Source organism: Hesperophylax consimilis, chromosome 27 (genome assembly GCF_061612785.1).
Source record: "Hesperophylax consimilis isolate HC1 chromosome 27, BYU_Hcon_1.0, whole genome shotgun sequence".
NCBI lineage: Eukaryota > Metazoa > Arthropoda > Insecta > Trichoptera > Limnephilidae > Hesperophylax > Hesperophylax consimilis.
Window position 1 is genome coordinate 4171407 of NC_142862.1, and position 17618 is coordinate 4189024.

At 33.8% G+C, this 17618-nt stretch overlaps 1 protein-coding gene across 1 annotated transcript in view; it reads right to left on the reverse strand.

Moving 5' to 3' along the window:
* Positions 1–1040: 1040 nt before the first annotated feature.
* The window catches only part of LOC149410494 (uncharacterized), a 49457-nt gene continuing 32879 nt past the window's right edge, over positions 1041–17618 (reverse strand). The window contains exons 11-19 of the mRNA XM_089648257.1: positions 13721–13932; positions 12630–12793; positions 6951–7094; positions 5293–5498; positions 4863–5097; positions 3972–4193; positions 2748–2848; positions 2318–2486; positions 1041–1283 (exon numbers count right to left, since the gene is read on the reverse strand). Of these exons, the coding sequence (XP_089504383.1) occupies positions 1117–1283; positions 2318–2486; positions 2748–2848; positions 3972–4193; positions 4863–5097; positions 5293–5498; positions 6951–7094; positions 12630–12793; positions 13721–13932 (1620 nt within the window). The 3' untranslated portion in view covers positions 1041–1116. The remainder of the gene's footprint in view (positions 1284–2317; positions 2487–2747; positions 2849–3971; positions 4194–4862; positions 5098–5292; positions 5499–6950; positions 7095–12629; positions 12794–13720; positions 13933–17618) is intronic.

The window sequence follows — 17618 nt, forward strand, 5'->3', positions numbered from 1 at the left end:
AACAACTAACACACACTAACATCAAGCTACTTTACAATCAAGACATCCACAACCACAATACTCGGAATAGCAATAAAATCCGCATTCCTCTAACACACACTACGAAATCTGGAATAAAATCTCTCCACTATATTGCCTACACACTCTATAACTCTCTTCCAGATATGCATAAAAACAGTCAGCATAATCCGAAAATTCAAAGTAAGGCCTTAAAAGAACATTTTTTAAAGACATATAATAACGAAAATACGTAATTCTTGACGTGTTGTACTTTGTTTTGTTTCTTTCTATCTCCTTTTCTATCCCCTGTATTTGTAATCGAGCATAATCTATTATTACCAATGTATTATTGGGTAAGTACATTCTTCTAAATTCCTACCTTGGCTTTGTGCTTATGTGTATATCTCTATCTGTTTCTTTTTTTGTGATTCTTGTTTGTTCTATTTTTGTACTATTTTGTATGTGAAATAATGATATTTGTCTATTTTTACACTGTTTCCTATATTAAACTTATAATGTTGATAACAAAATACCAATGTAAAATTGTACCTATTAACTCCCACCTATGTATTGTAAGTTTCTCTCGGCTTCCAAGAGTTTTGTACCTCATCGAGATTGCTCTAGCAAGATTTTTTTTAAAAATAACAGAACAAAATGTGTTTTTAATGACTTTCGGAGCTTGATTTGCGATTTTTATCTTTCGAAGGAATTTCATATAATTACCGTTTCGGCTTTACAATACAATTCAATAAAATAGATATATTTTTTAGGACCTTAAAAATTCAAATTGTACAGAAATATTTTATAAATCGGTAGAAATTCGGGATGCCTTTAGCAGCACCATACCTCTTGTCATGCTATGCTGGACCAGAACGTTCGTTCTGCAATATTAGATTGAATGATTGATTAAAAAAAACATTATTCAGTTAAGTCAAGTACCTCAACTTCTAATTTAAGTTTTGAATGAAAAAGCCGTTTTAGATTATGAAAATCAACTAATTGCGATTGAAAAAATTTTGCAGTTTGATAAATAACAAATATTTCTAAATCAAATAACGATAGTTTATTTATTATTACAATTGTATTGATAACATTATGTTCTTTAATATAATATATTTATTTCCTAGGTTTCAGACCGATCCAGAAACCGTTACGCGCGTGCAAGTTGAAAGTGTCAATCTTGAGCTGAAGCGGATCCTGGGTGCGCGGAATCTTCACGAAGTCGAAGTTGCGGAGGAGGTGGTAAATCACGGACTTGGCTTCCATCAGGGCGAAACGGGAACCTGGAAAACAAAAAAGTGTCATAAAAATATGAATTCGAGAAGAACAGAACCTGTCTCTGGCACCGGAACTTTAACTGCAATAAGGGGTCTGCACAGTGAAATCGATAACTCTACAATTTAGAATCGTTAGGTTTACCGATTTCCCGAGCACGGTTGCGCTGTCGATTGCCAGACCGATATTGATAATGCAACGATGAATTGAAATACTAACCTAAATTTGCATTGCCACTTCGCATTTACTATTTTACACTAGAGGGGGGTTAATTAGTTAATGAGGTCTTTATTCACAACTTGTTTTGAGAACAACTCTCGTTTCTTCCTCGGGCATCCCCGACTTCAGCTACCACTCTCCTTACACTCCTTTCTTCACTCATTCGCTCTTCATGTCCAAACCATCTAAGCGTCCCTTTCTTAATCATACTAATTACGCTTACATCAGTCTTGCATTCTTTGCGGATATCCACATTTCTCATACGATCATACGTAGTTTTACCACACATACCACTCAGGGATCTCATTTCTACAGCATTCAGTCTACTTTCATACTTTCTCTACCAGTTCCATGCCTCATTTCCATACATCAGGGTAGGTACCAGCACTGCATTGGGGACCGTTAGCTTCGCTTCTTTGGACATTTTTTTGTTAGCGTCAACTGCGTTCAGTACTCCATTTCAGTTACCATTTCTTTCAGCCTTTCCATCTTCCCATCTTTTGTAAGCATACTTCCTAAATAAGAGCTTCGTTAGTTCAATTCCGTTCGTGTAAGCAGGTAATTTTGGAATAGCGTACGAAATATTTAATAAAAGATTTGTATTTTGACAGTTAACCGAAGCTCATCGTGATACTATAGAGGCCGCGCTAATATTAGTGTATTGGCTGTTAGTTCATTTCTTATCAGTTGTTAACCGTGCTCACAAATGACTGTGCTAACTGACCATAGGTGACGAATTTAGTCAATATCGGCTTTATTGATCGACTGTGCTAGACATCAAGCTAGACAACGACGATATTATTTGATAAAATGTTCAATTTACCGATGCAATTTCTAGGGCCAACTCCAAATGGAATGAAGGAATGAGGTTTGATGTCTCCCTTGTTCTCGTCGGAGAATCTCTCTGGGTCGAAGGTTTCCGGGTCTTTGTAGTAGCGGGGGTCGTGGTGGATTCCGTAGATTGGGAACAGAATACCCTCACCATATTGCAGCTAGAAAACACACAATTATTAGTCTTATTACAATTATTACAATTATTACTTTTTTACTAATACACGAGGTTATGGTTTCGATTTAACCAATAGCGTATTTAGGGCACTTTTTGAATTCAAAAGTATATCATATGGATATAAATAGACAAGCAAAAGCTTGACAATTATGATACATACATAGTAGATAGTAACAAAGTTTTATTGTAATCTCTCGATTGATACAAAGTAGATAATTAGTAATGTGCATCAGAAGTAAATTACCTGGAAGGTTTGGGTACTGTCCTTATTGGGTGGTGGGAGAGTGTACGGTTTCACGCATCTCCTGTCTATGGACACTACAGGCGGCCAGTGGCGGAGGGTTTCTGGAAGAAAAGCATTTGAAATACGAAATGGGAAATCGCGGTGTTTCTACCAATTCGTTATGTGGATATCTTACTACCTTTGTGTATAAAATTCAAGGTCTCCATTTGAAAATAACTTTCTTCGAGAACATTGAGGCATATAAATAGAGTCTATATTTCTCGCAAAATCAGTGTAAAATATTGTTCCCGTGTGGGAAGTAGGAAGGGGGTGTGGCGGCTATCGATGTCGCCCGAATCCTTCCGACCGCGAATGAACTCAACGAACGGAGACGCCGCCCGGTGACCGCCCGCCACGCATCGGCCCGGAGTTTTTCTTTACATTTAAAAGCCATTTTACACGACAAAGGGTTGTGGTAAAACCCGATTTACCAATGAAAGATATATATCATTGCTTACCCCATCAATTCCAGTAGGACTTGTGCAATATCTCAGCGTTATTGTCTGAATTTTGAAGTTATCGCTGGATACCTGTTCCCGGCGAGCGCTTGTAACCTACTGAATCCAGTGGTATCTCATAGGAAACAATTAAACGATGTTTTTGGCCCATATTTAGAACGCCAGTATCGACTCTATCTATATATCTCAATGTATTTCCCGGTGTTCTAATATCCTAGACTTACTAATCCTTGTAATAATTAGTTGCTAAATGAAAAAAATGATGACGGGAATGAAATTACTTAAAAATAATAGATCACCAGTGCAGCCTATCTATGGCAGAGAAATTTAGCTTTTCAAAGAATTACTATCAACCTGCTTGCTGTGGAGAGAATAACGGGATTATTTTTGTTTCAATAAATAAATTAAAAAAAACAAATAACCTTGCAAATATAATAGCATCATTAGATGGGAACGGGCAGGTTAGGATTGGGAGAAGATTAACTGGATGTTAGAAGGGAAAAGTCTCCAGGAAAACTGGAGCTGAGATAGGCGACGATTTAAAAAAAATGCGGTTGGTTAAAATAGGAGCCACAGGCTCAAAATAGGCAGCACTGAATATACAGGAAAGGGGATATATTCATCAATGTATAGGGCATAAGTTTTAAGACATTTGTACAATAAATTCGTCTTTCTTGTCTCAATACAAAAATGTGAATCAGTCATTATAGTACCACCCACAACTGACCTGATATGACCATGTCCAAGTATTTCATCCCCTGCAGGTCATTGTAGTTAATCTTGCCCTTGCTGTTGCTGGCCACCTCGTCGATTTCCTCCTGCAGTCTCTGCTGGATTTCTGAGTTCAACGTCAGTTCATGTGCCAAGAAGCACAGGAGAGTTGAAGAAGTGTCAAAGCCAGCGATGAAGAACAACACAGCTTGGGCAGTCAGCTCGTCATCAGTCCACTCTGAAAGTGATGCGTTAATCAATTTTAGAGCATCAATCGAAAAAGTATACCAAAAACGACAAAAAATAATCTAATCCATACCTCGAACATGGCGGTATGAAGTAGCTCTCCTTTTAGAAACGGAAAATACAAAGAAAGCGAAGACTAGTGAGATCAAGGCATCCTCATAAAAACGTGATATTGGTATAACAAGAGAATAAGTGAGTATTCATCGGAGGGCATCATAAAGCACTCGAAAACACACGTAGAACTGGATGGAAACCACAACTTCTCGTGCATACCTTGAATATATATTATCGAACTCCCTCATTGATGTAGGAAAATACATGGAACATTAGGCAATATTAGAGCAAAATGAGTAAGTTATTATTCTGAGTGGCTATAATTTTGGGACTGACACAATGTTTATTAACCTTTAATAAGAGTTTCTTTATTTGATAGAGATAGGCACTTCAATTGTTGTAATTTAAATTGACTGTAAAAAGTTTTATTTCCCGAGAAGACACCCATATTTTTTTTGCACGACTACCATGGTTGTTAAGACGTTCTTAAGTATTTGTTATTGATAGTTGTACATACGCCTTTATTGAATACAAATATTTAAAGGTGAACAATTATGCACATTATCTAGAGGTGACACTTCTAGATGGAATAAAAATTGTTACTTACTCCTCTTAACTGTCTCCTTTCCCACTGCAGATTCCTGCACAGTGGCGAATCCAGCTTCCTTGATTTCATCATTGTTTGCATCTTCGTGTTTCAGCACTCCTTTCTTGGCATCCATGAGGATCTGGATCATGTCGTTTCTGATTATATTGTTTTTTTCCCTTCCTGCCATTGTGTCGGCCACCAAACTTCTAAAGAATTTTTGAACGTTCTTCCTGAAGAGAGAGATTCTGAGGAACTGAATTATTAAATTATTAGGTTTTTTAATGCTAGTGCTTTTTGACACAATTATTTAACAATGTACCACGAATATTGAAAATATCTGGGTGACATAGCTACGCACTTGCATAACACCTATCGGAATAATCTGTTGTAAGATAAATTGTCTCAATATGTGAATACTTAAAAGAGTATTATATGTCATAGGATTTACCTTCATCAACTTAGGGGCTGAAAACAGTAAGAAGAACTTGACCAGCTGTCCCCCTGAGAAGTCAGTGGCTTCTTTGCCCATCTGGTAGAACTCGTTGTCTCTGTCATTGAGTGAGTCGACCTGCAGTCCGAAGGCTGTGGTAGCGATGACGTCATTTGTATACCTGGTGAAAGCATCCTTCATCTCTACCTCCACTAAACCCCTCTCTGAAAATAAAACCACATTTTTGTTTTGTTTTTGTTTGGCATATTGACCGTTAGATTTCTTAAAGATGCTGTCAGAAAGACGGAAAATTTGTGTGTATTCATTGTGTAAATATCCAAATAAATGTGATATTTCTGAATATATCCGAAAACTAAAAACTGATTTAAAAAGATTTTTAAAAATAAATGTAAAATTTTTAAAATACTAAAATTGAGAAATCACACATAAAAAAGTTTTCTTTTTATACATAAATAAGTATTAATAACAAATTAACAAAGTTTCATATTTTTTTCTTAAATCGCAATCTGAACCTTTGGTTTCGTAGAGGTATACATTTTAATTATTCTGTGGTTAACATCGATATTTGCTAACATATTTAAAGCTAATAAAATGACTCAACGGGTAATACCTATTTGTTTCCAAAACCGAACGAGTAGCTGAGAAATTAAACCATCTCATAATATGTTTTATATCTAGAATTGGACCTCAACAATAATGTAAATATTGCGTTATAATGGTAGGGATCCAATGGCGGCATTTTGTTAAAAGTGACCATGGAACGTACGGCGCCATCAATATAACAATATAAGTTAACGTATCATGATGATGGGGTCAGCCAACGGTCAAGTGAATGGATCAGTTTAAATTGGACGATTGGTATGACAACTCTGATCATAGATTAAGAAATATGTATGTAACTTGCTCCTTCAGTGTTCAGATACGAGAAAAACTATAACCCAAAAGAAAATTTAATGATGGCTTTTATTGTTGAGAACCACTTCTAATAAAACAGTAAAAAAACACCTACAGTTCAAGAGGTTATGGGTAAAAGAGAGACAGCTCTCCGCACCTCAGTATCGGCATAAATAATGAATTTTTTATAGGTCACAGATCTATATTATCTCCCTGTACAGAAAGTACATAAATTATATAATATATGTCCATCACGCAGCAAGCAGTATCACGTTCGTTGATCAAATTCACATTGTACATATATAGTTTTGTATTAGTGATCGACGAAGCGGTGGATGCAATCTGTTAGCCATAAATTAATAATAGTTTGTCTAGTCTATACTGAGTAATAGGACAGATTATAGTAGAAATATATTATATATATGTTCAGCGCCCTTGAGGTTATTTTTCACAAGAACGGCGCTATGCAAATCATCCCGATTTCGCTGCTTGAGGTCATTGTGTGTCATACAGACAAACCTGATCTATTATCTCTAGATTTACGATAATTCCGTGCGGCAAAAGTTAGTGTTTAAACAGCTACACAGTATTTATTGTTTCTAAATTATTATTGTTAAGTCTTTCCAATATGAACATAGTTCGGTGAGCAATATCAATTATCCCAGAAAGACCAGATCAGAGAAAGAAACACTGTATCCAGGAATCCAAAAGGAGAAGAAGATGGCTATGAAAACATAAAATTATTTTACAAAGGTGCCTACTTTGGTGGTCTGGCTTTTTCATCTGTTCCAGGTAGAAGTCGGAAATGGACTGTCCGCACTCCGCCACGAAGTCGAACATTCCCCTCATCTTTGCGCTGGTAAAGGCTGGACTCAGTGTGGCCCTCATGTCGCGCCACTTCTGACCTGCAAATGGAAAGCACAACTTGTCACATATCCTCGTTTTCTTCAGGTTTGCTAGATGCAGAAAAATTACTAATTACATTACAATGCATCTGTTATGTCATTGACAATAACTTTGAATCTGAATACTCTAGATAGGACTTTTAGGCGTCTTTAAGTTTAATTTTCTTCTATAAATGGCCGAATTGGTAACTACACAAGGAAAAATGAACAATTATAAGAATTTCTGTAAGAGAATTGAGGAATCTCAATAGAAACAATTGTATCATTCGGAGGATGTTGGAATCTCCCTAGAAACAATTGTATCATTCGGAGGATGTTGGAATCTCTCTAGAAACAATTGTATCATTCGGAGGATGTTGGAATCTCCCTAAAAATAATTGTATCATTCGAATTTTGTTTGAACGATTGATTTCATTCGTTTCGCATAGTCAAAACAAAGCATTAATTATTATTTTTAAACTCTATAATAATAGACATTTTTTAAGTAAAATTAATTGCTGATATGAATCGCATTTTATATCATGTGAAAAAATTCTTTGTGTAAAATATTCTTCAAAACAATGTTATCTCCCCTAAAATTGAAAACAATGAGACCGAAGTTTACTTTTCATTTACACTCGACAATTGAAAATCTTATCAATGATGGCAAATATTTTTTATCATATTAAAGTGAGTTACCGGTCTTATCCAAAGTTCAAATTATTAAACCTACCTTATACTGAACAATACTATAATCTAACCATGAATGTTTTTGGAAATATTTTATTTAAATCATTATGTCTTTTAGTTTCATAGATGATGACAATGATATTAATTTTTGTAAAGTAAATAACCTGCGTGAATGGTTTCAAAAGCAAGATTCAAGGAAATGTGATACAAGTAAACTTAATTTTGTTCAACTAAACATTAGGTCAATATGTAAATATTTCGACCTATTTCATGTTTATTTTAAAGACTGTTTAAATCACGTTGACGTACTCATGCTTTGCGAAACGGCAATTCGTTCGGAACTTGTTAATCTTTATGATATTCCCGGATACAATTCGTATCACTATTGTAGAAAACAAAAATCCGGTGGAGGCATCTTGTTATATATAAAGAATAACCTTTCCTTTTCGCAAATATTTCTGGACACCAAATTTTTTGAGAACGTTTTTGGAATATTGACACTTCCAAATAAGAGCACTTTAAATGTCTTAGCAATATACCGACCTCCGAATCTAAATAAGCTATCATTTTTGTCAGAAATATCCTCTGTGTTTGAAAACAATATTAAATCAAATGAAAGTGTAATATTTTTTCGGCGACATAAATTTAAATTTATTAAACAAAAATGATCCTATCATAATAAATTATGAAAATATTCTTACAAATAACTATTTGAAAAAATGTATAGATGGCGTCACTAGGGAAGTAATTGTTAAACAGAAAATAAATAGTTCATGTATCGATCATTTCTACGTGCGAATAAGCGGTAAACTGCCCGCTGGATTAACCAGTACAATCTTCGCATGTGTATGTGACTATAACATTGCCGATCACAACACAACAGCTATAAGTATACGCTATAACTCGGTAGATAATTTAAACTCAAATGATTATAATAAAGTTAAAATTCTTTCGCAAAAACTGGTTGATAAACATATTTGTAATTATGATTGGAAATCGCTTCTAAAGGAAACCGAATGTTCTGTTATTTATTTGAAAATTAAAAATTATTTTGATGACTTGTATAAAAAAAGCACAATTGAAATAAGCAAAAAATCAAAAAACCGACCGCATGCCATAAATGAATGGATATCTACTGATGCACTTTATAAAATTAAAAAAAGAGATTTTTTATACAAACGTTGGAGAAATGCTCCAACGAACAAATACTATGAAAAAGAATATAAGTGTTTTCGAAATATTTTAAATAAATTGTTAATAAAATTAAAAACCTCATACTATAATGATAAATTCAAAAATATATTTCAAGACTCAAAAAAAACATGGGACGAATGTAATCAAATTTTAGGAAAGAAATGTAAAAATGATTGTGACCAAGTTGCATCCAAATATTTGATGAAAGATCGGACCGAAGAAAGCGTAACAAATGACTTTGTTGATTATTTCTCTGACAATGTTTGCAATATGTTACATAAATGTAATCACAGGACAACTGGGTTTGAACCAGAGGAGATGCCTCAAAGCATGTACCTACCTAGGGCTAAAATTGCTGATATAGAAAACATTGTGAAGCAACTTAAAAGCTCTTCACCTGGAATCGATAATATCAGAATGAGCGATATTAAAAAACATATATTAACATTAGGTCCAATTATAACCCATTTTGTAAACAGAATCTTATTTGAAGCAAAAATTCCAGATGATTTAAAATGTAGTATTATCAGACCCATTTATAAAGGAGGTGATCACACCATTTTGGGTAATTATAGACCAATCAGTATTTTGCCATCACTCGAAAAAATCCTTGAAAAATACATTCAAATTAAATTAATAAAATATTTGGAAGATTTTTCTATTATTGATACTAACCAATATGGATTCCAAAAAAAAAAGGGCACTGAAGTGCTACTTCAAAAGTTTGCCAGCTTGATAAATAATAATTTAAATAATAAACATCATGTATTAGTCTTATTTATAGATTATTCCAAGGCATTTGACACTATTAACCATAAAAAATTGTTGAAAATACTAGAAATCATAGGAATAAGAGGGAAACTTCTAAAGCTATTTGAAAATTATTTGAACAACAGGTGCATGCAAATAAAGCTTTTGAACACTTTAAGTAAAAAAAGAAAAATCTTAGCAGGTGTTCCTCAAGGTTCCATATTAGGTCCTATTTTATATATAATTTATGTATCTTTTATTAAATTTATTTTTAAACATGTAAAACACTTTGTGTACGCGGATGATACTGCATTGGTGTTTTCTTGCAGTGATTTGCAATTATGTATTGAACTTTTACAAAAAGATTACATTGAACTTTTAAAATGGTCTCACGACTCTGGCCTAATCATAAATGCAAAAAAAACTAAATTGATACACATTAGATCACCAAATGCCAAGGTAAATACTATTATACCCGAAATTAAAACACACAATTCAGATTGCCTACATGTTGGTATCCCTGCGTTGTGTACATGTGAAAATATTGAACTGGTTAAAAAATATGTTTATTTAGGTGTTATTATTGATTGTTTTTTCAAATGGGATTTACAGATAAATAAAGTCTGTGAACGACTGAGATCTATTATTAGTAGATTATATAAATTAAAATTTTATGTTCCAATATGCACACTTCGAATAATTTATTTATCACTAGCTGAATCTATCATAAGGTATGGAATTACAGCTTGGGGATTTTCCTCTAAAACAAATATAAATCATGTTCAAGCAGTTCAAAATTCTCTTGTTAAATTATTAGCTCATAAAAGTTTATATGAACAAAGGCATAATGTTCCACACCTTTATCAAAATCTGAAAATCCTCTCGGTAAGAGCAATTATGTGGTATAAAATATTTTTTCAGCACATAAATAGCCCTATGTACATAAATAGACTGGAACACACTTACAATACTCGATTTACATTAAATGAAGGACTAATCGTACCAAAGCATGTAAACAAATATGGAAAAAGAACGCTAGACTACATGATACCAAATTGTTTAAATATGTTACCTGCAGAAATCAAAAAATGTACAAATATAAAAAGAAATTTTTTGTTGAAAAATTGGCTAGCTGAAAGAAATAGTTTGTACTAGACTCTAATACAAACTATTTCTAACTGCATACGCTTTAATTGTTTTTTGTTTTTATTTTTATTGTATTACACCTCTCATGATATGAATGTATACATTTGATATAATCTGTTTAAGTTAAAAGCACCCAATGACAAACTACTTTAAAGTAGTTTATTGGGACTTTTTGATTTTTGTATATTATTTTTGATATTTAATAAAAAAAAAAAAAAAAAAAATCCTGGTTACCATCAAATAATGTAATGTATGTAAAAAACCTATTTCAAATTTTAATAAATTTTTGATTTTTATGATTTTAAGTAAATTTAACGTTTTTGGTCCCTATAACAACATGGGCAGACTGAATTGCGAGACTGAAAGTATTTATAAAATACTGGCCTTTCCAAAATAAATATGCAAAGTCAATTTTTCCATATAAATTTTTTATTATTGACAAATATTTAAACGCACGAAATACACATATCAAAAATACAGATTTATTATAATTAATAATTTTTAAAATAAAATATTTTTTTATACTTATCAGACTAATAAGATATTATTTATACTTATCAGACCGTAAGGAGCATTACCACTCAAGCATCGATGACGCCAATAGCGAAATGTTGTGAGGAGAAAGTAACAGAATATATGGTTCATTGGTCTCATCTACTTTGTTCTCAAATCGACCATTTGGAAATAATCAATGCAACCATGAGATGATAATCAGAATATAACAAACCTTTGAAAGCGAAGAGGTTGTTCCCAAACAGAGGTTCGTTGGTCTAATCGACTGTTATTCCCAAATCGACTATTTGGGAATAGTCTATGAGACTATGAGATATTAATGAGAATTTAACAAACCTTTGAGAGCGAAGATGTTGTTCCCAAACAGAGGTTCGCTGGTCTCATCGAATATTATTACCAAATCGACCATTTGTCAATGAGGCTATGAGATGATAAGGAGAAGTTAACGAACCTTTGAAAGCGAAGAGGTTGTTCCCAAACAGAGGTTCGTTGGTCTAATCGACTGTTATTCCCAAATCGACCATTTGGGAATAGGCTATGAGACTATGAGATATTAATGAGAATTTAACAAACCTTTGAGAGCGAAGATGTTGTTCCCAAACAGAGGTTTGCTGGTCTCATCGAATATTATTACCAAATCGACCATTTGTCAATGAGGCTATGAGATGATAAGGAAAAGTTAACGAACCTTTGAGAGTGAAGATGTTATTCCCAAACAGAGGTTCGCTGGTCTCATCGAATATTATTACCAAATCGACCATTTGTCAATGAGGCTATGAGATGATAAGGAAAAGTTAACGAACCTTTGAGAGTGAAGATGTTATTCCCAAACAGAGGTTCGCTGGTCTCATCGAATATTATTACCAAATCGACCATTTGTCAATGAGGCTATGAGATGATAAGGAGAAGTTAACGAACCTTTGAGAGTGAAGATGTTATTCCCAAACAGAGGTTCGCTGGTCTCATCGAATATTATTACCAAATCGACCATTTGTCAATGAGGCTATGAGATGATAAGGAGAAGTTAAAGAACCTTTGAGAGTGAAGATGTTATTCCCAAACAGAAGTTCGCTGGTCTCATCGAATATTATTACCAAATCGACCGTTTGTCAATGAGGCTATGAGATGATAAGGAGAAGTTAACGAACCTTTGAGAGTGAAGAGGTTATTCCCAAACAGAGGTTCGCTGGTCTCATCGAATATTATTACCAAATCGACCATTTGTCAATGAGGCTATGAGATGTTAAAGAGAAGTTAACGAACCTTTGAGAGTGAAGAGGTTATTCCCAAACAGAGGGTCGCAAGTCTCATCGACTATTCCCAAATGGTCAGTGAAGCGGTCGAAGTCTTTGATAGCAACTTGCTTCAAGAGGTCAAGATCCCTGATCATCACTAGTGGGGTCAGGAATTGACGAACTCCAATGTAGCTATAATTTAAAAAAGCATTGAACGATTGAGCTGTTTTTTTTAATTTATTTTAGGACAGATTATTTATAATACTTACAGTACAATATTTATTAATTTGACATTTTTAACATTTGGAAAGATAGTTGTACAAAAGAGTTTGAAGGTTATTTGAAGAGTAATTAAATATTTCCACCGTTTTGTTTTAAAGTGTTTTATTTTAATGTAAATTTGTTACTTGATGTTTATTTATTTGCTTCAGGTTTCAACATATCGTGTCATTCACTAGCAATCTTAAAACGTTAAAATTTTAAGTTGAAAACGATATTTCTAGAAATTGTTATATGCCCAAGAAAAACAAAAAAATAAATCCATCGTATTAGAAATTGCATTCAATAGAACCATTCCTCTTGTGATGCTATAATGTGCTAGAACATCTATACTGCCATGTGGTATTTTTAACAAGGTGGCTACTACTACGGCTGAAGTTTTCAAGTGCGCATAAGTCATAAAATTTCATGAGAGTGGGTATCACTACAGTTATGCATTATATTAAAAGATTGAAATTTTTGAAAGATTTGAAAAACGTCTGGTTTCTAGTCTAAATCTATTTATTGACTTGCTAAAAAAAGTGGTGAAAATATTACGCGGCGCGTAAGGTCTTAAAGCAGGTTCAAGGCCGGCTTTACCATTCCAACAAAAGTAAGTCCATATGGTACTTGAAACTCGGATAAGTTCTATGCGTCCGCTCATAGACACACCAGACGATTTTTCCGATTTGTTACAGCATATTTATATATATTTAGTATGTTGCGAAGTCCACACACCAAGAGCATAATTCAGCTAACTATTTGGGAAATGGGGGGAATTGGTAAAGATAGGAACAGAAAAAGTACAATAAAGGTGAAACCAAATGGAAAGACGGGAAAAACTTAATAGATTGTTCTTACTTGTCTCCAGGGCTAAAGTTGTACATTCTGACTATCCAGTCCCTGAAGTGTTCCTTCCCCCGGAGGATTTCCATCATATGGCCCACAAAGGGCACGTAAGTTGGAGGGCTCTTCACTCCTCGCCCAGTGAAGTGGTTGTCCTCCCATTTCAGGTACAGGTAGAGGACGCTCAGTAGGCCGACCACGACCAGAAGGAGGTCGAACAACATTTTCTAGAAGTTCAAAGAAGGCTTGTTAAAACACCAAAGAAGAGGCAACACCAAAAAAGTTACATCGAATGACTCCAATAACTCACAAAATATTCATACTTTCGAATTGGTCTCATTCGATTCAAGACAAATAAACATAAAAAAGTCACCTCACGCAACTAGTTTGTCAAGATGCATTTTTATAAAAATCCCCCCTCCCTCTCCCACTCCTCCAAGAGGGATGTTCCCCCACTTTAATTTGGGTATACTCTGTTGTTTTTCTATTCTACTGCAGAGAGGAATGTATGAACAAAGTTTCATGCATGCACGAATTTTGTCGTTTATTTTGTACATTTTGTTACATTTTTTTGTTTGTGGTTCCAAACTCGTTCAAAATAGGAACGAATGAGAAGCGTGACAATCTGAATGGTGCTTGTTATCGAAGTTTCTGTTACTATTTAAAATCGTTGATGATGTAAGACTTTTAGTTTGCAACTCCAGACTAAGCTGGGGATAGCAGCAGAGAACTGCAGCAGAGGCTGTGCGAAGCGAGACTCATGCCTCGTGTGGCGGTGCAAAGGAGATTGGGCCTGTAATTGTGCCGAAGTGGCGAGGCGACTAGAACAAGGGGAAGAAAACGAACGAACAATTCCATCTGATTTCATAATGGTGAACAAAATGATAGAGGAAAAAACAAGGAAAAATAAATTATATATGGCACCAGAACCGCAAGAGTTCAAATGTGTTTTCTTTTATAATGAGGAAGTAAAAGTCCTGGGCTTCAGGGATATACGATTATTGAGTATCAAGTGTCTAATCTAAAGTATTCATTTATTGCTGATTAACCAGATTACCAGAGAACCCCTTTTGCGTGTGGGAAAATTTAATTGTCAATGGAATTTAGTTTCTCAATGAGACGTGTTCCGATTGCCAAAATCTCTCTGCTACAAACACGGTGCGTCAGCACGGAGTCAGTAACTTAGACATTGAGATTTTTTTTCATTTGAAAGAAATTTTTAGTTTTGACAACTAGAATTTAACATGTTGCGATGGTAAATGTTTCGCTTAATTGAGGGCATAGTACAAAACCAAGGGAAATTATAATATTAGTGGCAGTCCCAACGGGAAGCCAATCACATTAGGGCCAAATGAAATCGTTTTCCTACCTGCACTGACTTTTCTAGCCCTTATTAGATAAATCAATAGGTAAAACTACTATGTAAGTATGTACTGCACGTCTCTGGTGTAAACTTATGTAAACTAATAAACGAGCGTGAATCAAGAGGCGTGGCGTAGTTTTCCGGTTTGTTTGTTAGTCAACAATATATGAAAAATAATTTTCACCACATCAACATAATTAATGACATTGGCTATTAATGATGTCATCTCATGGTTACTTTTCTCACTAAGGTAACTACTAACTCAAGTTTTGAACAATAAGTATGACCTTAGATTCTTAACAATAAACCAGACAATCTGTTAAACCAGGGGTAGGGAACGTGGACGTCGGGGGCCATTTGGATATGACTGGTTTTAACTTCGAAGTTATTTTACAAACTAGCTGACGTGTACCCTGCGTTGTTGGGGGTTATCCTTAGGAGATAGAAATATACCATGAAGGACTTTTCTGTAGGTCTTTTTAAGATATAAAATTCTGTAGTACATTATTTTGATGTAGAAAGCGTTAGCAATGTACTCGTAGTTCCCGAAAATATATTTTTACGACTTGATCATAAAACATCGAATTTTCTTTACTTTCTATTAATATAATACGCATTATAATATATATAAACCTTCCGGAAAAAAATCTCTAAATAATAGTGAAAACTCTACTAAAATCCGTCGTATAGTTTAGACGAACTATGGGTTCAACTATGGGATATTTAAAATGGGACAGACATATTGAATCGGTTAAAGGAAAGATAAACAAGTTGATTTACTTTTTCAAAAACGTGAGAAATATACTAAACATATTTATAGCACAATCTATAATGGAATACGGCATTATTGCCTGGGGCTATGCCAGTAAAAAATACATAGACACACTATATAAAGCTCAGAAAACCTTAATAAAAGTAATACTTAAAGTACCAATACTAACACCCACTTCAACCATATTTAAACAATTCCCAGTGTTGAAGATTCAAAAACTATATTCAAAACAAATACTTTCCTTTACAAGAACCTAAACACATTTAAAACTTCTCGCAATACCAGAACAAGACATGCACACCAACTACTAATACCAAAAACCAACACATCCTTTGGACAAAAACACTACAGATTCCAGGCTATAAAACTATTCAATTCACTTCCAACACAATATAAAACATCTAATCTTACAGAATACAAAAAAACACATATGGAACTGGCTACAATCCTGTTAATATTTAATTTTTTATATTTCACTTTTTTTGAAATAACTATGGAAAAACTACTGTTATAAATATGGAAAAATCGATTTTATATTTTAATTTTTAATGTTTCTCTGTGTAACCAACTCCACTGTATTGTTTTAGAATTATATAACTTTACAATTGAAAAAGTCCTCCACAACACAGGTGAACTCCTAGCGTGGAGGACAATATACTATACCATTGTTTAAAAAATATATTAAAGAATAAATAAAAAATAAAAATAAAAAAAAAACAGACAGACGAGGATAGCGACTTTATTTAATCTCAAAGTAGAGTCCACAAGCTTTAATTTTACTACACCTAGAACACGAAAACGATTCTCCTCAGATTTTTGATGCACGTAGTTTGCAAACTAGAATTTTATGATTGCACTTGGAATACAAGAATGGTTTCCATCGATATGCGTTAGCGGAATTCAATATGTTCATTCTGAACACAAAACTGGTTTTAACTTAATAATGAATCTGCATATGAGTCCACCAGTACACCAGCTTAAATTATAATTGTACTTAGAACACGTGGATAGTTTCACTGGATTTTGCAGCATAATTATGGATTGCAACTGGATTTTTATAATGACGCACGGAACACGAAGATGGTGTAATATATATTAAATAAATATTTAACTAACTATAAAATGTATCCAACCTGGAGAGAAAACCATTCTCGCGTTCTGAATGTAATTATTTTTCTGGTTTTGATCGCGAGCCACACCAAATGGTCTCGCGGGCTGTAGTTTCCCCATCCCTATGTTAATCCTACTAACTCTCGAACGGTGAGTGCTGACTTAGTGAAATTAGCACAGATTTTTCTACAAAGCAACTATTTTCAGCTCAAAACATTAATTCTATCGTCTACGATACCTTGGAAATATATTTTCAATTAAAAGTTAAGACATGAGTCTGCATTATTTTTGAGTATTGTCAGAAATAACGATTTGCTTTTATGTATTTCCTTGAAAAACCCGATGCGTTTAAAATGTTTTTTTTTCTTGAACGATTTGATATTTTTCAGAGAAATTTTAAGTTTAATTTTAATTTCTCTAAAATGAATGAATTGAAGATTATGAATTTTAACGTCATGTTAGTCCAAAACGAATTTGTTTACAATGCATTGTGTTTCTCAATTGATTTGGTTCACTGTGGAATGCAATTTAAGGATATTTTACAAATGTGTTTTCTTATAACACAACTTTTTCTGAAATTCAACTTTTTATTCATTACTTTACGAACACTAGGAAAGGAGGTATGTGGCGGTTGTCACATTTTGCTAATCGTACATAAAAATTGTACA